Genomic DNA, 22,384 nt, shown 5'->3' on the forward strand with positions numbered 1-22,384 from the left:
AGTGAGTGCGAGGCAGGGAGGGTTGGGGGAGGGGGGGAAGGGGGGGCGGCGGCCTGGCCTAACCGACAACGGCAGTGAGTGAGTTTCCGCTCCTGGTGCATGGCGGTCGACCGGAGGAATTGTTGGAAAAAAAGGAGGTTAGTCAGTGGGCTGTTTTTTTTACCCAGTATGCCCTATTTCTTTTACCCAGATCGGCCGGGCTCTGTTTTTTTTTTGGTTTGGTGTGAGGGGAAGGAAGGAAGGAGGGAGGGAGGGAGGGAGTGAGGGTAAAGTGTCGGGCGAGCTGGGGCCCGGCCGCTCGTCGGTCGGTCGGTGATGGTTTGTTTGGAAGTTGCTCTCCCTCTCCTCTCTCTCTCTCTCTCTCTCGCTCTATCCCTCCCTCTCTCTCTCTCTCTCTCGCTGTCCCTCCCGCACCGCCGGTTCGGTGGGGTTGGGGGTTAAGGGGAGGGGGGGGTTTCTCCAGTTGATTTGCAACTCGTCCCAGTGCCCTCCTCCTGCAGGAAACCTCACCCCCTCACAAGCCCCTCTTGTTTTGTTTCATTTCTTTTTACACGTTTGATGATGATCGTCGCGCACACACACACACACACACACACGCACGCACACAAGAAAAATACAAAGATCCGACTGGATTGTACGTCTTGGAAGGTTGTTTACAGGCAGGAGAAGGGAGGGAGGGAGGGAGAGAGGGGAGGGCTCACCTGATGTTGACAACATAACACCACACAGCAGACGATTAAGACACGAGTTGGATTTACAAGTTCATTTTTTTCCTTCCCCCCCCACTCCCTCCCTTTCCCCTTCCCCACCACCACCACCACCACCAACCTCACTTAACTTCTGTTTCAGAGCGACTCCGAACTGTGGGCGTCCTACATTTCATTTTTATTTTGTTGCTGCTTTCTACCAAAAGTGCGCACCCGGGGCTGTGGGGCACAAGGAATAGGGGGGGTTCGTTTCCCAACCGTTGGAAGGGTCGCTGCACTCACTCACTCACTCACTCAATCGCTCGCTCAGCAAACTAGTTTTTAAAATCATCCCCTGGCGAGAATAGTCACCCAAACCTCGGGAGTACAGTGCTTTTTGTTAAATTCCCACCCACCTCCCCCCCCAACCCAAAAAAAAAGTATTTTGAAGAGGAATTGATGGTTTGCGCTTTAGCTGAGTTTTCATATTCTGCCAAATCTTAACTTGCAATTTCTTTCTCTTCCCTCCCTCCCTCCCTGTCCATACCCATCAGGTTTTTTTTAAAAAAATACGATGTTGCTATCTGCACCTGTGGTACTTTGGATTATTACTAATGGTTCTTCAATTTTTTTTAATGCTTAAAAACTACAGCAGGTTAATCAGCAGCTAAAAGCATGTGATAATAATGGATAATATGAACCTTCTGCTGAAGTTGTACCTGAAGTTAATCTTATCCATTCTTCCATCTTTCAGACGCTGAGTTGCCTGCTGTAGATTTCCAACATTTGCTTTTTTCGAGATTTATTAATTGCATTGTTCCACAATACTTTCTTCAAGGTTCACTGTCTGATCGCTTATTAAAGATATATAGAATACAAGCCAACAGCAGTGCTGTTTTGTGAAGATTATGTGATGTAGTCATATTCTCATGCTTGAAGCCCGAAACTAAGAAGTAGGATTGCAGATATTTCAATCCTTTCACTATTTTATCAGAACCACTTGTGTCGATTGCAAATTCCTCAGGCTTAGTGAAGATTACCAAGTTGTAACCTATAAATTATTTAAAATCCTGATTGATTAATGATGTGTACTACCATAATGTTATTTCAAATCATTTAGGTTTGTTGACGTTTCTGTATCCCATGACCATGATAGTAATGATGATAATAATAATACTTGCATTTGGTATAACTCCTTGACACATCATTGAGACATCTCAAAGAGCTTCACAGAATATATCCAACAACAAAATTACATTTGTATAGCGCCTTTCACGTCGGGAGGACGTCCCAAGGCACTGGACAATCAGTGTATTGGACCCGAGCTGGGGTGGTCAGAGTGAGAACTGTGTTGATTTCACAATATTGAGCCCAATTGTATGACTCCCAAGCACTTTACATCAACTAACTTGGCACAGAATAAACATGGTACCTTCTTCGTCTATGGTTCAGTTGTACATTCAGCAGTGGCTTTACCCATCAAGCTATATCAGTTGAATCAAGCATTTCAGTTTCATTTCTCAGAACATTGTTAATGTCAACTCAGAACTTATGCATATTGTAGCATTCAATCAACAGGATATTTCCAAACCATCATCATTGTCTTCATGAATAGTTGTTGCATTCAGTACAATATTTAAAAGCAGTTCAGTGCCAAAAGGTGGAGCATTTCAACTGCCTAGCCTGTCCCATACGCCTCAAGATCAGAAGGTCGAGAATTTCAAAACAATGTTGACTTACTTGGCAACTTTTCAGTATTACAGTTAATAAGTGGAGTCCTGACAATGCCTACCAAGTAACTGCATCCGTTTTTCGTCACACTACTTGTCTTTTTAGATGGAGGTGCTAAGAAGACACAAAGAGCTTTCTATGGAGCGGGAAGCAGTGGCTGATAAATAGGCTGTTTGCAAACATTGCAAGCGTGTTTTGGAAGCAAGCTGATATATGTTTACACTTGTATGCTACCAGCACTAGGGAGTAGTGCTGAAAACGTATAAATAAATGTATTCCAGTAGATCAGATTCAATATCATTGTCAACATAAATTCACAGCAGTAAAATGCTCAGAACCGTAGACATTTACCACACAGAAGGATGCCAGGTTCACTCAATGTCTAAGGTTGCAACATGAAACCGCAACCATTTAATCTGACTCTTCCTTTTCCCCATGCTTTTTTAAAAAATGTTTAAATATTTATCTAATTCCCTTTTAAAATTCAAATTCTGCCCGAACCAAAGTTATAGGCAGGGCAATCTAATATCCCAACAACCTTCTGTAAATAATAGTTCTGCTAACTACTTCCTTCACTCTTTGGTAATTACCTTAAATCTATCCTCTCCAGTTACTGCTCAGTGATCCTAGTGAGTCTCCTTTCCTCCCTTGACATCCTTCTTACAGTGGAGTTCCCAAAACTAGATACAGTTTTTTGACAGCAGCTAAGTAATTTATATATGTTTAGTATTACCCATTTGCTTTAATATTCTATTTATAAAACCTACTTTTTTTTGGTGTACATTAACCCCAAAGTCCCTCTGCTCTTCCACTTCTTAAAATATTTCCATTTTATGTATCTTCTTATTCTACCTTGTTTATTTGCCTTCCAATACACAATCACTACATTTTACAAGGAAAACCCTGAAGTCCAAGGCGTGATTAGGTACTATATTAAATGCAAGGATCAGTTATTAAATATTGCTCTCCTGTGTTATATAAAAGCAGAATAATATTTTAAATATAGTAGAAACAAATGATAGGTTGTGCCTGGTACATTTCATATTAGCATTTCTCTTAACATTTGAAAAACCCATAACACATCAAGACCTTGGACGGCTCTCTGTAAATGAGATTTTATGAGCTTCATGTTTTACAGAAATATTTGTTGTGTGAAGGAATTAATATTTTTAAGATTCTTTTCAGATAAGGGATTCAACATTTCGGGACAGGAGCAAAGATTTTTCTTTGTAACATTTCCACCAATTTTCTCTACTTTTACTGATATGTTATTATTATTATGTTTTGTTTAATTGATTATCAATATTTTTTTTATGTTGCTAGTATCCTGCACTCTGGTAAAAAGTTGTGCAGAACTCCTGGATGTTTCTATAATTTTCCCCAGGAAGAAACAGTGTGACATCTCAATCTGGTTACAAACAATATTTACAAAACAATCTATGGTTGTTTATTCAGTAAAATAGACCACTTTGAAATACGTTTATTTGTTGTATTTTGTTTGTAGCGGGAGCCAAATGATCAAAGACATTTCAAAACATTCCCCATTTGCAATCTAAGTGTTTTACATTGGGAGAATTCACAATAAACAAAACCCTCATAATTAGATTTTGTTCTACAATGTTGCCAGTATGGAAATCTCACCAATATAGATGTTGATGTGTACATGTGTCCGCTGCTTTTGTGTTACAAGTTGGCCTGCGAGGCAGGTGCCACTGACAACCCAGAATTTCCTGAACCCTGCTTTGTCCATCAAGTTGTCTGCAAAATTGGCTGTGCGGTTTTGCTAACTGGAATCCATGTTTCTGACTGTTAGGAGTCACATCTATAAAAGCAGCTCCGAGAGCAAATGAGGTATAACATTGCTGGTAACTAAATGACGAAAGCAAGTATACGCAGCCATCTCAGGAATTGATATTTCATAAGCAGTTGCACACCTAAATAAATGGTAGGCAATCTCTGAAACAATGCTGCCATCTTACTGGATATATGAGCAGTTTTTCATCTGTTAAATGAAAGTTTTTAATTAGTGCATTCTTCATAAATTTGTAAGAGGTTGATTAATCCAATATCCCAATCACAAATATAATTGTCCAGACAATTTTACCCTTTGCATTTGTGTGCACTTGTAATTATAAATGTACAGTTTTTCACACTATACCACATGGAGTAGTAACACATGGCAATTGAATGTTTCTCATCTGTCTCTGAGTCTGATGAGACATTACATAATGGAATGACATTGTATGTAATACAAACAGTAGCTTTAGGAATGTACTGGTCTGGAAAAAACACTTTCAATCCAATCTGCTGTTCAGAGTAAAAATAATCCTACACTGCTCCATGTCTCATACCTCTGAAATGATTTTTTTAACCAAAATATCTAACTCCCACTTGAATTTTTTTTTACATAATTTGACAACTCTACCTCCCTGGACCACCTCCCTTAAAATATATTGGGCATTGGATGTAAATTAATAATAAAATTTAGCATTCGTAGTTGTGGTACTACAATTGTTTTCAGTAGCTCCCCTACTGCTTACTGCCTTCCCCACTGATAGCTCATTCGGACTGGGATTCAGTGTGAGATCTTCCTAATTATGAATGTCTCAGGTTCACCTTGCTGCACAATGATATTCTGATTGGGAATTTCAAGCTATGTATTTTCACTTCATGGTCATGTGATTTAGGATTCCACAGTGCATTAAATTCATGAACTTCTAAAAATGGATTCTGACTCCCTTTTGCAGAATGGATCGATTTCAAGATCCTCACACTTATATACACTTCATGCCCTGGCACCTTCCTACCACTCAGACTTGCCCCCATAACACTACCCACCTCCTTCGCTCAGCTGGCCTCCCACACGTCCCTCACCCACTCCGTTTCACCATCAGCCAAACCACCCAAAACTATGAAACTCTCTGCCTTGTCTCCTCCTTGCCCGTCTTCAGATCACACCTGAAGACCTTCCTCTTCGACTTTGCCTATGGTTGCCTCACCATCTCTCTGGCAAGCTCCGGCACAGTTAAGCGCTCAGAGGCATTACCCCACGTGAAGGGTACTTTGTAAATGTATATAAGTTTTATATTAAAGTTCCATTTTATTGCTACCAACATTTTTACAATAAGGGAACAAAACTAATTGAGATCAGTGTTTACTGTAATTTACACAGCAATCTTCAGTTATTTGTTATGAAATTTCTTATAATTTGGAGATGCCTCTGGTGTAATTTAGATATGTTGTTAGATATGTTACTGGCACAGATGAACAGAGACGCCCAAAGCATGGCAGAGTTTCAAGGAGGGGGAGATGGTCAGCACGTCACACTTTGCCTAACGGAAACGGTTGCCGTTACAGGTAAATCACAACTCTTGTTGCCTTTTTAGAACTGTGTTGCTTGTTTCCTACTATTTTCTCAAAAGTTTTCAAATTGTGCAAGATGTGAACTTCAAAGAAACGTAGCATTGCTAAGTTTGCACTAAGGTGTCAGCTGCCTCATTTATTTGTTATTTATTTATTTGTTGTTGTATTTATTTCACCTTTGAGTTAGACGGGTTGGTCGAACCTTTTGGCTGCTAAGGGCCGGATACCCTATTTGAGAAACATCCGCAGACCGCATTAGCATAATTTTGGTGTTTCCCTTCCAGAAACATAAAATTTACGGTGAATAGAGGGAGTGGGTGAGCCAGATGAAATGAAGGTGATGGGGGGCACAGGTGAAGCCACCCTGAGTTAGAAGGTTACGGGTTCAAGCCCCATGTTGGGACTTTGAACTCAGTCTTGGGTGATCCTCCGGTATAGTGCTGGTGAATTGTTGCATTTTGGTGGTATTATCCTTCGAATTACTCATTAAATGGAGGTTCCATTTTTATTTAGATGGTGAACGACTTGAAAATATGGATGGTGTGAGTTTGCAAGCTGTTACTCTTGCAGACGGTTCTACAGCATATTTTCAACACAGCTCTAAAGGTATGGACTTTGTAATAACTTGCTGATTATAGAAGGATTCTAATTATTTAACACCATATTTTGCTAAATTTGTTCATTTGACTTTTATTTATGCTTTTGGATCATGTAATACATTATAAAGGAAATGTGAACTTTTCTTTCAGTTTGTTCAGAATAGCTCAGAAATCTATAATCTCTGGAATTCATCACAATGCATAGATGAACAATAAATTTAGTCTATTTCTTCCCCATAATGATATTGTTGCACTTCTCATGTTTTAGATGGGAAGTTGGTGGACGGTCAAGTGATTCAACTGGAGGATGGGTCTACAGCCTATGTCCAAAATGTTGCAGTAACAAAAGGTGAGTGATGTTATTGCTATAAATTGGTATCTTGGTGAATGGCCCTTACCTTCTCTGTAAAATGTTTCCCTGCCAGTAGTGAATGCTTGTCTGCATAGTTATGTCAATCGCAAATTCAGACAGCTTTATGCTGTAGGCTCATACCTATTTGAGATATGGTTGATTACTTTTCCACATTATAAATTTACTTACCCCTCCCTCTCTTCACGAAGGCATTTGACTCATTTTTCTTTCACTGGTATATGGCTGAATTAGCTCAGTTTGTCTTGTGGTTTTTGTCTGCAGCAGTTTTATCAGTGTTCTTTTTGATATGGAGATTGCTTTACTGTCTACAAATAAAAAAAATACATTTCTGCGCTGATCTCACATGTTTAATATGCTGCGCTAATCTCACATGTTTAATATGCATAAGGCAAAGTGTATTTTATTTATAATCCAGATTTTCAAAGATCCTCCATACTTGTTTTTAGGAGATTGTTTGCGTTTTGAAGATGGCCAGGCAGTTCAACTGGAGGATGGATCGACCGCGTATATTCATCATACACCAAAAGGTAAACTATTAGACACTAGTTTATAGTAAAGTTAATTAGGAAACTAACAATCATTTATTCACAAATTTGTCTCTTTTGCCCACGTAAGATGGTTATGATCCGAATGCTGTACAGGCTGTCCAGCTGGAAGATGGCACAACTGCCTACATTCACCATACAATACAGGTTCCCCAGACTGACACCATCCTTGCTGTTCAAGCTGATAGTACCCTGACAGGATTGCATACGGGAGAAACCACAGTAGATCCAGAAACCATCAGTGCACTAGAACAGTACGCCACCAAGGTAAATATATTCACTTAAATGTCGCCTTCACAAATCATTGTTGCTTCCAAATTACAAGTGGTGGGCTTTGACCAATTTTTACCAAAGTTTTGATATTTTGATTAAAGTTAGTATTGTGTCCTAAAATGCATCTGCTTTTGCGAATACTGATCCTAATGAGCATTCTTAAAATGCATGACCCTGTTGAGAGACATTGGTACTAGAATAGTCCACTTGAATCAATTGAATGTAATGCTTTCCCCAGTGAGTTTATGAAGGGGAGAAAACTACAGTGCAGGAAAATTCTGGCTATCCCAATCCCAAGTATCTGGAATTCGGAATTAGCCGGGTCTGGGGAAAAAAAATTGCCATTCAAAAATCCATCCTGCGTTTTCAAACTCACGTAATGCTCACGTTTGACGCTGATTGGTTTAGCCGAGGACATAAACCGAGTTGCATCGCATCAGTGGTGATTATAAACTATTGTTATTTTTGTTTAATTATTTCAAATTAACTTTAAATGTTAGGGAGTATTTATTTTTACTTACTTTCAATGCCAGGGATTAGGATTTGCAGTTATCTGGAAAATCCGTCTTGCCACACTGGATCTCCCCCCTATTAGTCTGGGTAGCCAGGGGTTAGTGTACTTGAAGATCAAGTTGTGAATAATAATGAACTGGCACCAGTTTAAAAAAATCTTTCTCTGCAGTTTCTCCTATTTCATCTAACTCTCTTTTACTGCAGGTGACTACTGATAGAAGTGACAGTACAGTTCTAGTGACTGAGAGTGACAGTGAGAAAAAGATGCAGGTAAGAACATTAATATTCTGCAGCCATAGTGGGAGAAAATAAATTTACAAATTTCATTATAGTTTCAAACTTACAGAGATAAGGGGCAGAAAAGCTCTGGGAGAGGGATGTAGAAATTTGGTAACATTTATTAAACGGGATCCCAGAAGTGCGAAGAGGACCTGAGAAATGAATGGAACTGTTCTCCACCAAGAGCCAGAGTTTTCAAAGGAGAAGATACAACTTGAGAAAAATATAAAGAGTTATGTTTATTCTGCTGATTCCTTTGAGCCGTATAGTTGAGGAAGGTCACAGATTCGGTCCCTGTTCTATGCTGAGTTAGCTGATCTCAGCAAGACAGTAGTAGAGTTCTAAGGAGGAGGAAATCAGGCAGGGTCCTCACAAATTAAATGGTATCCACCCTCTGGAAATGTAGATGAATAGATGTTGACTAAGAAAGAACACAATCAGCCTAGACTTTTAGATTCATGGTTCATTCAAATTCATCAACGCAAATAAATAACAATAATTTGGTCACGCATTCCATGACTATTTGTGGGATACTGCTATGCGCAATTGCCTGCCACGTTTCGCCCACAAAATATAGTCAACTGTATATTCTGTGAAGCACTTTGAGATGTCTCAACAACACGATAAGGCACTATATCAAATGCAAGGATTATTATTATAATATTATCATTACTTATTGCTGTTTGTACGCCATAATGGCATTTTTGCCTAAATAAAAGCAGTAGCATATTTCGAAATAACTTTTTGAGTGAATCACTTTGAAATATTTTGACCTGATAGAGTACTATATCAAATACAAAATTATTATTTTTGACAATAAATTCTGAAAAGTTGGCAAATTTCTCCAGCAAGAGTGAACGATTTACAAAGAGAGAAGTGTTAGAGATCAGCACAGGGAGGGCAGCTCCAAATTCAGTTGTTCTTTATTTCTCAGTAACTGAATATGTTATTTCTTAAGATTGTTATTCAGGGTCATGGGCCAATACGGATGAGTGCCAAGGCACAGCCGGGAGAAAAGGGTTTCCGCTGCGAGTATGAGGGCTGTGGGAGACTATACACAACCGCTCACCATCTCAAGGTACAGGCACAAGTAATCTGGGATTTAGTATCGTTTTTAGAAATTTGTATTTAAGTTCTAAACAAATCTTCATTAAGTTGATGAGAAAGAGAATATTTTACAAGTTGCTGACATCTTACCTATTTCCTGAGCGCTGCAGTGGTGAAGTTCCTACCTGCTGCCTAGTGAAGTTGTTTTTTTAATGCTCGCTGTTCTTACATATTGGTTTGCTGGTCTCAGCTTTGCTCTCAAGGTGAAACAGTGAGAAAAGGCAGACTCTCTTAGAAGGGAGTGAATGAATGAGGGAAGAGTGCCACTTTCATTTTCTTGTGGCTAGTTGCATACCCTCTCTCTATGGGGGTTGGTGCAAGGAATTGGTAAAAAGGAAGACTGAGTGGATCTTGCCTATTATCCTAATGGAGGGTCAGATTTGGCGTCCTTCCATACAAAATATCCAGTTGACAGGCTGGCAGTTTAATGGTTCTAGATCTTAGAGAAGGATCTTTCAGTGGTGAAAGGATTTCTAGGGTGCAACAATCAGCAATCTAAAGTTGAAGTTTGGACCCTAGTCCCATAAGTGTGCAGTTGCAGCCATAAGATTGTTCCACTATTCCATCAGCAGCAGATTCCTCAGGGACCATCCAGATGCTTCAGATGCTTTGAATCTCTAGGGCTTTAATCTGCATATCAGCACATGATGAAGTGTCTTCTGATCTTTCGCTGCCTTGCCATTAGGGAGAATCACTAAAGAGACCAGGTGCTTACATGGAAGACAATTGCTGAGCAGGGTCAGAACAGGTGATAGGTTTTGTTCATGAAGTTAAGCAACAAAAACTTTCTAAGCACAAAATACTGCAGATGCTGGAAATCTGAAAACAAAAACAGAAGTCGCTGGGAACACTCAGCAGATCAGGCAGCATCTGTGGAGAAAGGAAAGTGAGTCAACGTTTTGGGTCCACAACCCTTCATCAGACTCTTTGTTAAAACTTTCTAAAGTTATTTCACAAAGAAGCAGCAGTTTGATTCTGGCATTGGGTTATTTGGTAACTTGACCATTTAGATATTTTTAATCTTTTATTATGTTACAGGTACATGAGAGAGCGCATACAGGAGACCGCCCGTATCGATGTGAACATCCAGGCTGTGGAAAGGCTTTTGCTACCGGTAACTGATAACATTTCACATTTTTTTTATTGTCCTTTTATTGGAGAGCAGATATACAAACTAAAATGTGTAGGAGAAATAATATGTACCTTGCCATTTATGTATTCTCAAAACGTAAATATTGACATTTTGATTTAGTTTGGAACCATTAAATAATGAAAGGACTTTGAAGTTTGTGTTGTCTACTATTCAACATGGTTATTAAAATAAGAAAGATTGAGTGTTCTAGGTATAAATATAATAATAATTTAAATAATAATCCTTGCATTTGATAAAGCGCTTCACAGAATACACTGTGAAGTGAATTGGCTATACATTTTGTTGGGGAAATATGAACATCTTGTTCCATGTACAGCACAAAGTTTTTGCAATGAAAATGCTGTAACTTCACTATGAATATGATACGATGGAGATGACAAATCAGCTTTTGCATTGGTTGCACCACTTTAACAAAAGGGCTGGCTCAGGCCTGGCAGTGGAGGAATATTGCATGTCTCCAGAATTAAACCTGGAACCAGCACAATGCACCTTTTATCCAGTCTATTGTTGTGCATTAAAGTACTGGCGTGGGTATAATGTGTCAGCTCGGCACAGTGCTAGTACTCTCGCCCCTGAGTCAGAAGAGTTCAAAAGATTTTCCAACATTTCGTTTTTCTTCCCCACTAATGTTTCTATTTTGTTCAGGATATGGATTGAAAAGCCATACAAGGACCCACACAGGAGAAAAGCCATATAGATGCCCAGAAGAGAGTTGTGACAAAGCTTTTAAAACCTCAGGGGACCTACAGAAACATATTCGAACTCACACAGGTAATTTTAGTTTGATAAAAATGTCAGAAACCATCCAATGAGAAAGGGACATTTGACCTGCTGACTTGGGAAGAAGAACATTTGTGGGCGTTTCCACTTGTGGGGGAGACCAAAACCAGGGCCATAAGTATATGATACTCACCAATAAATCAAAGAGGGAAGTCAGAAGAAACTTCTTTACCCAGAGAGTGGTGGGAATGTGGAACCTGCTACCACAAGGAGTAGTTGAAGTGATAGCATAGATGCATTTCAGGGAAAGCTAGATAAGTACATGACAGAAAGGAATAGAAGGTTATGCTGATAGGCTTAGCTGAGGAAGGGCAAGAGGAGGCTCCGGTGGAGCATAAACACCCCTGGATCAGTTGGGCCGAATGGCCTGTTTCTGTGCTGTATATTCCATGTAATTTGGACTCCTGAGTTGGTGAAGGGGTAAAATCAAAGTCATCAAAGCAACTATGAAACCAGAAAAAAAAGAAGAAAGAGGAGGGTAACCACTGTTGTCTGAGGTCAGGGAAAATAGGTATGAAAAAGATAAAGAAAGAAAGGCTAAAGGAAATAATAGTGTGTAATAAAAATACTGGACATGACTGCCTATGGGTTCAAAGTAAAATGGGAGAATTTGGATAATTGATGACTGCAGAGGCGTTCGATACGATTTCCTTAACAGAAACTTGACTGCAGTCAGAATATAACTGGAAACTCAATTTAAATCTTTGGGAGATAAAAAGGAGAGAAAGGTGATGGTTATGGCCCTGCTTATTTATAAAAGACTTGTATCACAGTGATGGAGAGCAGTGATATTGAAGATGAGAATACAAAGCCAGAGTCTCTTTGGATAGAAATAACGAAAGTATTCTTATAGGGTATCTATTAGAGACATCTGAATTGGGGTAAGGAAATTTCAGTAGAATGTATGAACAACTTAAGAAGACTTGCAGGAATAATAGGATCATAATATTGGGCAACTTTAATTATCCAAATATAGACTGGAAAAAGACAAACGCTTGTGATTTGACAGACTGTTGGGAGGTGAGGGCAGGCAGGTTCAAATGTAAGTGAATCAAAAAAAACAATACAGCTTGTATGGCTTGATAGACTCTTTGTACTGCAGCTGTTGTTTTGATGATCACAGTTTTTGTGCATAACCACTGAGAACCCCCATAATGTCACTTGATGCCCAATTATAATTGCTTCTTTTGATTCTATTATGCTCATTTTTGGACTGAAATCTTTTTGCATTTGTTTCACAGGTGAGAGACCATTCAAATGCCCCTTTGAAGGATGTGGCAGATCATTCACCACATCGAATATTCGTAAGGTGCACATTAGGACACACACAGGTGAACGCCCTTATTTCTGTACAGAGGCAGCCTGTGGACGTGCCTTTGCAAGTGCAACTAATTATAAAAACCACATGAGAATACACACAGGTACGTCGTTCATTATTGCTCCCTCACTCAGACCAAGATACTGCTGGTAATTTCCTGCAATGCATACTGTTGAAATCAAGTATAAGGGAATTTAGTTATCGTCCATGAGAATGCAAAACTAACTTAAAGATTTATATTTTTAAACTTGTAAGTTATAACCAAAATGTTCAGTTGTTTCTAATAAGTCAACAAAATATGCAGCAAGTCTGTCATTTTACATTTGCAGCTCAGTGGGAACAGGATTGTGTGTGAAGGTGTCGCTCAGATTTACTGCCCTTCAAAACAATCTGCCAGACAGACAAATTAATTTCATCAATTCCTTTTACTTCAAATGGGCTAAATTAGGCTGCATTTATGGCTCACATGTTTTAAGCTGTTCAGAATTCATTTGAAGGCGATTTGTTTTTAATTTAAAATTCAAGGTCTGATGTTTTGTTGCTGCTTTTTGTTGTATAATTGACATATTCCTTTTGTAATGTGCAGGAGAGAAACCTTATCTGTGCCCTGTACCTGGTTGTGACAAACGTTTCACTGAGTACTCCAGTTTATACAAACATCATGTGGTTCATACGCATTCCAAACCATATAACTGTAACCACTGTGGCAAAACATATAAACAGACTTCTACACTGGCAATGCATAAACGAACCGCACATGGGGACAGTGAGCCAACTGAAGAAGAGGAAGCATTCTTTGACTCACAAGATGGTAAGTATAGTTTTGATCGTCTTGCTGTAATCGCCATTCCCTCCTCAGCAATTCCGGACACTATATACCGAGTAACACAAGAGTACCAACATTTCTAGAATGTGAAGATTGTGCACAAATTTGTAAAATTTGTAATGTGCCTTAATTTGAAAGCGATGAGTGAGTTCCTGGCTGACGTTTTGCCGCTTCTCTAAGCCACTAACTCTAAGGCCGACTGCAGCCCCCAATTTCTGCAATGCCCCAATGGCCTAGCTGAGATTGGCTAACTTTGCACAGAATGGGTGTAAACTTGCTGCATCTGGCTTAGTGTATACCGGATATTGCTCTTACCCACTGGGTCACTGGGGAAATCATGCTTTTGATCTGGCTTAAGCGAAGAATTGCCTTCAGAATTGAGAATTTCTAATGTTTTATTTATCTCCTGATTGGTTTCAAGTTACTCCTGGGGATGAAGTCCTGAAGGCAGAACCAATTACTTATGTAACAGGTGTTGAAGAAGACGATGGGATGTCTGCACATGTTACTACTGTGACACAAGTAAATGTAGGCCAACATATGGCTCTTATTACACAAGATGGTACCCAACAGGTAAAAACAAGGTTTATTTTAAATATACATGAACTTAAATTAGCTTCTAAGTACTTTTGATTTCTATTGGTTAGTCTTTTAAGGCGTATGCCTTAATCCCGATATAATGACCCTTATTTCTCTCAGGTCAGTATATCTCAGGCAGATGTGCAAGCAATTGGCAACACCATCACTATGGTAACACAGGATGGCACTACCATCACTGTCCCTACACATGAGGCAGTGATTTCTGCACAAGAGACTCGCTCTGTTACTATGGTGACAGCGGATGGCTCCGATGGACAACAGGCAAGAAACCTTCCTTTTGGTATATAGCAATGAAATGAAAACTCCTTGCTGAACATTATATAATATTTATTTTGTAATGCGTTTCTCCTTTATCCAAAGCAAAATAAACGCAGTTTCCATGCATCGCTAGGGATTTCTCCTTATGCTGTTGTAAATCAGTTAGCCTCCAGGTGTATTTGAGAGTTATAGGGAACAACCCTTTCCCTCGCCTGTCATCCTTTCCATCCATCAGCTGATGCAGCTGCAGCTGACAAACTCCCTACAACAAAGCTAAAGAGGGAATATCAATTCAGGTCGTAATATGCAGGATAAAACTCTCGTGCATTGTGGCTGTATGCCATGTGTATTTTAATTTTTTTAAAAATTGCTTAGAAATGTGTTCCAATGGGGCCAAAACTGATAGTGGAACACCAAAGAAGTAATTATGTTGGCTAAAATTGCAAAAATTACACAGAGATCAACCTTGAGGCGTGGAGATGCTTTCATTCTCCTGCAAAGAGACTGTAGACAAAAAGAGGATAAGTTAGCCCATTGTGACAATAATAAACCTTGAAACTTATTTTATCTGCACCCTTTATATAGATCAAATATGTTTTACTCCCAAAAATGTAAATAGAACATAGATCCTGCTAAGAGAACATTCTGGAACATTAACCCTCAGATGTATCCTTCCTCATCTCCCTCTCTTCCATCATCCATTCCTCTGTCTCATCATCTTTTCCTTCCCATTCTCCTCAAAGTGAATCTTTTGCTGAGTTCCAAAAATGTTCTCAGTGTGATGAAAGCACAATCTGTTGTTTTGAGTTGCAACACACAACCATCAACCCACCTAGTTCAGTTACTGTAATAACTGAATATGCTAAATTCATTTGAGCTCCATACACATAAAACAACAAGTGTGTGTTTCCTGAGGCCACAGAGAAAGAGCCTTAGATCATTCGGATTGCAATTTTCATTACTGCATTTCACCGTATACTAGTTAAGCCAGAAATACATAGGAGTGTTTTGTGTTTTATTGTAACATTGTCAACAGTCATGTGGGGAACAGATTTGAAATGACCAGAACAAATGAATATGACAGATGTCTCTGGCAAGTCTTTTAATCTGTTTCTGGAATCTCTGTTGAAATGTAATCAACTATAATTGATTTAATTAACAGTTCTGTTCACTATAACTTACTAAGTGGGTCAGAATTGAATCCACAAATTAACTCAAATTAAATTAATTAAAATGTTTTACATAATAGTAACCAATTTGAATCTGAGTGCATGTGGTTTCTAAATTGCATCTGTTTTCCTGAAGGTTGCTATAGTGACTCCAGATTGTGTGATGAGAGGCGAGGCCACTATAGCTGCATTACAGGCAGCATCAACTGAAGTGGAAAAGATAGTGGCCCATGAGCATCATTTGGTGACTGGAACAGCGCGACCAGTTACATTACTAGCTACAGCAAACGGCACTCAGATTGCAGTGCAGGTGCGTTAACTACTTTATAATCAAATAAAGTACATCTAATTGCATGATTGACAAAGATTTTAAGCAGGTAATGTACAAACCCCAAATCGAGTTTTTTTAAAAGAAAAGAATTGAGTGCTCACCGTGACATACAATAATCGATGTGCTCAGAAAGTAATTTTGAATACAGGTAGGACACATTTATAATCGTGAAAAGCCAACAAACTATCACTGTTACCTGCTAAAGAGAAATTATCTTGGGAGATGGGAGTAATCCCTGTCATTCTGGGGTGCAGCTCACTATGGAGTTTCTAAAAGAACAGAAGAGACTGGCAGGCTTGCTTTATGCAACTGATGCCTAAAGATCAGCCCTGTAGGTGAAGCGCACCACTCGTGTCTTTGTTCACTTGCTGCTGCCCATCCTCCTTTGATGTTTTATCTTTAAAGCTAATGGTGATTGAATGATTTGTCTGTATTTTGTCCTTGGGAGAAAACCTAACTAAATATAGAACAGGTTATTAAACATCAATAAAGTTTGATATCTCTTATCTGTTTATTGCTTGCAATAAATCAAAGCACTTGTATCTGAATAACAGTACAGCTAATTTCCGTAGTGTATTTGTTGACATTGCATTCTAGTGTAAGGAAAACTACTGTATTTTAAATATGCAGTTAACTTCAATGAATTCTAATAGTTGTACATAATTTTTTTTAAAAATGTTTAGGTTTCCATTTTGTCCACAGAAGTTTTTAAGACACTTTCCTGCTAGTGGCTGTCCATTAATATTTCTATAGCCAATGTTTACATGTTTCCAAGGGATTTTTTGTACAGTATTCATAGAATGTAAGCAATTTTACTGTAATACCTCATTCCATTTTAAGATTTTCACGTACCTAATGCATCTTGATGCACATCGATAATTACACTGCTGCCAAATGCAAACTACATTTGTCATTGTGTGCTTTTAGATCACCACTGATATTAAATGTGGTTAGATTCAATTAATTTATGGCTAAAAATCATTGTTACAATTCGAAGAGTTCAGCAATGCTGTTTTGTTCAGACTTAAGCCTCATGACCTGCCAAATGTAAATTATTTTTTTCCTTTCAGCTTGGTGAACAGCAAACATTGGAGGAAGCGATCAGAATAGCATCCAGAATACAACATGGTGAAACCCCGGGGGTGGATGAACATCAATAAAGTAGCAATTGAAAGCAATAAAAAGGAGCTGAAGTTCTGCCTGTATAGCGTGCAGTCTGTATTCACAGGCAAATTCAGCCACAAATGGAGCTTTAAAATGACAACATTAAAGCTGCAATATATTACACTTAACATCATGAATTTCTTAGTTTTGTTTAGGGTACTAGTTGAAGATATGTTAATGAAACAAAAATGTGCCGTACCGCACAGAATACTCTGATTTGGGTAAGTATTCTTTTGTTTCTTTTAATAATCCTTGCAGTTCGATTGCATCCTATTCTTCCCATATAACCTGTAGTGTAACCATCATAATTTATTTCATGACTGCTCAGGAGCACCAGATGAACCGCAGAAAGATAGTACCTGTGCAAACCACAGCATTAGAGATGCATGCATAAGTGGAAAATATTACTATACTACTGATGTCTAGTTTAATGATGCTGATCCTGAAGTTGATTAATTTTACCAAATGCATATGTACATTTTCTTAATATGATTTTGCTAAAGCCTGTATAAATTGAATTGGATTTTTTTTTACTTTCCATGGTATGTTGCAGCTTTAGAGTATAAATCAATGCCGTACCTGTAGATTTTGTACAGTTTTGACTAGACAAATCAGGTTCTTGATATTATGGTACTTGAACTGTAGGCCCAAAAATGTTGAGTGCCTGAACTTGCATTTAAAAACTGCATGTATTCCAACAGCTGAGAAGTGAAATGTTTAAATGTTATAATCTAGTTCAATATTAAACGTTAAACATTGCTCTCTAGGATAGCCTAGCAGGTAAAGGAAGTACCCAGCCTAGCACACCGTCATACAGACCGGAAAGTCGCAGGTTCGAATTTTGGTCTGTGTTATCTAATCTGACAAGACAATTTTGGGTGCTATGATTGGTCTCACCAATGCAAGGGAGGGAGAGGAAGTTTTTCCTGCGTTCCCGTTCCTGAGCTCTCCAATAATTCCTGCTGTGAAATATGGTGCTTCGACTTTGTGTGAGGACGTGGATGTGGTGCCTTCCACAGTCTACTAGTAAGTGGTTTAACAATCTAAACACTCACTCTGTAGGCTGAACACACGAAGAATGGTTGTCCTTACCCCAGCAAGAGAATCAGCTTTGGGGGTTGAGGGGAATTGGTTTAAAAAAAAGTTTTACATATTTGGAACTACAGTTTTACAATTTTACAAAAGTTTATTTCGTACTATTAAAAGTTTGATCTTCTGCTCTTGGCTTGTGACCAACTACCTGTAAATACATACCACTAATGCTACAGTTGTAACCTATATTTTACCTTTTACATATGATCATGTAAAAGTTTCAAAGGAAGAGCTTTTGGTTGTGCAATATTAAAAGACCTACAATTGAATCTTATTCTGCTTTATTCAAAAATAACATACGTTTTTCTTTTGCTTTGTTATTTTGAATTAACTTCTGGAAGCAAAAAAATATTGCCTGAACGACTTCCTGAACTTATGACAAAGGTGTATCCTGTGCAGAGGCTTTAGAATCATACATGCTTACATGTAAGCAATAACTCCTGACAAGAGCGCACAAGGCAATAGACGCTCCTGTGTTGATTTACTGTATCTGAATCATTTTATTATGGCATAAGGAGCCAATGTTGTCCTGAAGACTACAAAAAATAATTGCTATTATGCTATATTTTAATAAAAACAAAAATCGTGAAATAAGTTTAAAATGTTTGTTTACATTATAATTTTTTATGTGGAGTAGCAGCTTATCTTTTTTTTGTCAGCTGGTGTTGCTAGGGGATATTTTTAAAGTGTATTAAAAGAAAATATTTTGAAATGATCCCTCTTGTTAAGTTTTTATTTGTTTGCAATAAAGACACCAGGGTTTCCTTTTTTCAAAGTTTTATTCTTTTGTTAGTGGTTCTAAATTTTGTGAATTTCAGCATTTGACTAAAACGCCTGAGGTAAGCAATTTCTCTTTCCTTCTTTATTGGACAAGGGGCCTAAAGTTTTTATAGAGGTGTGAAGAATCGGATCCAATTACAGGGCAGAGAATTTAAAACTCCTTACAGACATCAAAGGATGAAGAAACAAAAGGGAAAAGGTGTCACCTGAAACTCCCATCTTATAATAATAATAATCCTTGCATTTGATATAGCGCTTTTCACAACTTCTAAACATCCCAAAGCACTTCACAGAATATACTGTAAAGTGAACTACAGGACTCCACATCTTATTCAATAAGCAAACCATTCCCTGCTAACGGAAACCAGGGATTTACTCAATAAACATGTATATCAACATTGATTTATGTTTAAGGTAAGGTGGGTTTGTGACGCTCTGTCAAATATAGTGTCTGAACTCTCAGTGGGAGAGGAGATTTTGAACGGGTGTCTGAAGAAAAAGGGGCAACTCCCAAATATTTGTAAAAGAGCACTGGGTTTTAATATGCATTTACAGTGAAACTTACTGCACTTTATTTTAAAGACGCAACTTAGACATTTATATGTAAGCAATAACTCCTGACAAGATTATCTGTATAATTGCCTTTCACGTTCTGTGATTGTAAATAAAATGACTACGGAATAAAATAAGAGTGATATTCTCTGCATTTGTGGCTCTACAAAGGTTTTAAAATACAAAACTCAAGCCAACCATTGGGTTGTCTTCATATTGAATGGTGTGGCAGAGAGCAAGGCATTAGAAACGAACCTGACAGTTAACATTGGGTAAGAAGCTGTGAAACAAGTGTCCCAGGAGGGTCCAGAGTCTTGGATATCTGATTAGAAGGATAATAGATCTGTTTATTGGATCACTTAACTGCCCTTCAATGATCTGGATTACCACTAACAATAGATCATATCAAAATATAACTTTAATGTAATTTCGGTTGCCCTGCTGTCTTCATGACAGTCCATTAAGACAGACTGTATTATATATATATAATATATATATATAAAACCTGATGATGGAAGCGTTATGCCAAATCTTTCAATACTTTTTTTTACAAATCTAAATATTCTGTACTCACAAACTAACAAAGTTTAAAAAGATGCATGTACATGATTTGCACTTGATACAGTTCTAGTAAATGAGGGAATTGATGCACGTAAAAAGCTTGTAAAAAGTCGTTTTCAGGAAGAGTGTTCCTTTGAAGCGAACGATGTCAGGAGAGATTAATGAAACCACATTGTGTATTCGCTAAACAGCGCCAGGCAATGGTAAATTGATAAGATCTTGCTTTTGACACCCCAATCAATCCGTTTAATGTTTCCCAATCAAGCTGTTTGATGTATTTTGTGAGTAAATCAACAGTTTTCCGCCTTACCTATACAGTATACGTCCAAACTCAGCCACATAAACATTAAAACATCAAGGCGTTTTTTTAAAAAAAATAGAATTGTATGGCATGTGATTTACAACAACAAAATGTAATGTGTTGTTAATTGCGTATTTCATTTCTAAATGTATTAGCAATTCAATACTGCAGGCATCTAGGTATTCCCTTCAATATTTTGAGCAAATTATTTGAGCAAAACTACACGGTAACCGCATTAGGAGCCAGCTCAATGTTACAAAATAACAGCAGGATATTACAAAACTCAATATTTTTTAAAAAAACTCCAAAAAAACGCAACATACAGTCAATCCACTTTACAGTATATTCTGTGAAGCGCTTTGAGACGTCTCGGAGACGTGATAAGGCGCTATATCAAATGCAAGAATTATTATCCCAATATTGTAAAGTGCATGTCAAAACAATATCTTTTTTATTGTTACATATTGAAATAAGTTATTGCCAACACCCGATGATTCAGGACATGCTGTAAAATGATAATAACTTGGTTGAATTTGTCTGTTATCGTGTATGACATTTGTTTGAGCGGCGCTTCAAAGTAATGTGGCACATTGTACGACAAGGAAGGTCTATCCATCTATCTATCTATCAGGTCAATGCTTATTAAGTGTTGGCATATTGTCAGAGGTTGGCTTCACGAAACCGCGGGTCATCACTTGTACAATGCCTCGGTTTGTGATGTTATTTTTTTTGTGTGTGTTGCTGCAGGTTGTTCTCTGGCGGAGAATGAGCGAGTGAGTCAGTCAATTGTTTTGGGGAAATTAATTCTTGGAAAACTGTGATTGCCACTGAAAGCTGGTCCGCGGCGGTGAGCAGCACGAATAAACGTTTCGGCGGAACAAGTAATAACTAATTTGACTGGAGGCTGTAGTGTACACTGGGGAGAGGAGAAAAAAAAGCTTGGATCAGGTTTGCATTTTGATGAAATCTCTTTGGAAAGGGATGTGGGGGCAACAGCTTTAAACCTTAAAACCAAAATGCATCACCAAAATTTATAACTTTTTTTTAACAAACTGAAATGCAATTTTACTCCTTTTTTGCACATTTAAGGCAAATTTGCAATACGCACAGGGAAGTACTGGAAAGTAGCAGTCGGGGGTGGGGTGGGGAGGGTGGGGGGGGGGGGTGAACAGACACACCCAAAGGCAGGGAGAAGGGAATCGTGCAAGAAAGAGGTCGAAAGAGGACAAGTTGGGAGCGGGGGGGGAGGGGCCGAGTTTGGCGCGAAAATGACGTCACGGGGCTGGCGGCGCGGGCAGCTCGGGGCCCGGAGCGGATCATGTGACTGGTGGGTTTGAAAACCCAGCGGCCGTTGGTGATTGGCGCGGCTCTGGCGCGTGACTAACGGTCGCGGGAAAGGGGCTGCGCGCGCGGCGTGTTGTGTGTGTGCGTGCGCGAGCGAGAGAGAGAGAGAGAGAGACGGAGCGGTTCGAGACGAGACGACAACCAAACACGACCACCACACGCCCCGGACCCCACCTCCTCACCTCCCTCCCCGGAGACGCGGACTCACCTGAAGCGGACGGACCCCCCCACACAGACACACACACACACCTCCTCTTTTTTTTGAGGGGGGTGGGGAGAGTGTGTTTTGCTCAACACGGCGATCGGTGTCAAAAGAGTGGCGGAAATCCTGTGAGTAAACGCAGGAGGAGGAGGAGGAGGAGGAGAGCGACAGGAGGAGTGGCGGCGGCGGCGGTGGAAGAAGAAGGAGGCGTTGACTCCTTTCGCGGCCCCGTCCCCCAAATTTGCGGCGCTTTTTTTTTCTCTCTCTCCCCCCCCGTCCCTCCCCCCCACCACCACCACCCACTCCTTCCCTCATCTCCCGTCTCGTCTTTTATTTACTTACTCCAGTGACGGGTTAATGAGCCGATTGCGTGGCGTGCGGTTCACTCACTCGCTCACGCTGTTGACTTTGTTTTGACTCTCTCTCCCTCCCGCCCCCGTGTTCACCGCGAACTGCACCGTACATTTATTTCCACGGACTCTCG

At 39.2% G+C, this 22,384-nt stretch overlaps 1 protein-coding gene across 2 annotated transcripts; it reads left to right on the plus strand.

Annotated features, from left to right (window-relative positions):
- On the plus strand, window positions 1-18,875 carry znf143b (zinc finger protein 143b). 2 transcript variants are annotated; one of them, XM_042341485.1, is made up of 16 exons: window positions 1-137; window positions 5,664-5,774; window positions 6,294-6,386; window positions 6,648-6,728; window positions 7,199-7,279; window positions 7,368-7,564; window positions 8,288-8,353; window positions 9,321-9,440; window positions 10,508-10,583; window positions 11,268-11,393; window positions 12,644-12,823; window positions 13,307-13,531; window positions 13,968-14,119; window positions 14,246-14,407; window positions 15,710-15,883; window positions 16,975-18,875. In XM_042341485.1, exons 2-16 carry the CDS (start codon window positions 5,666-5,668, stop codon window positions 17,062-17,064), a joined length of 1,932 nt encoding a protein of 643 aa, XP_042197419.1. In that variant the 5' UTR covers window positions 1-137; window positions 5,664-5,665; the 3' UTR covers window positions 17,065-18,875. The 2 variants fall into 2 exon arrangements, with proteins under 2 accessions (XP_042197419.1, XP_042197420.1); XM_042341486.1 differs by lacking the exon at window positions 1-137 and adding an exon at window positions 4,050-4,268.
- The last annotated feature ends 3,509 nt before the right edge of the window (window positions 18,876-22,384 follow it).

The sequence above is a fragment of the Callorhinchus milii genome, unplaced genomic scaffold (assembly GCF_018977255.1).
Source record: "Callorhinchus milii isolate IMCB2004 unplaced genomic scaffold, IMCB_Cmil_1.0 Scaffold17, whole genome shotgun sequence".
Classification (NCBI taxonomy): Eukaryota; Metazoa; Chordata; class Chondrichthyes; order Chimaeriformes; family Callorhinchidae; genus Callorhinchus; species Callorhinchus milii.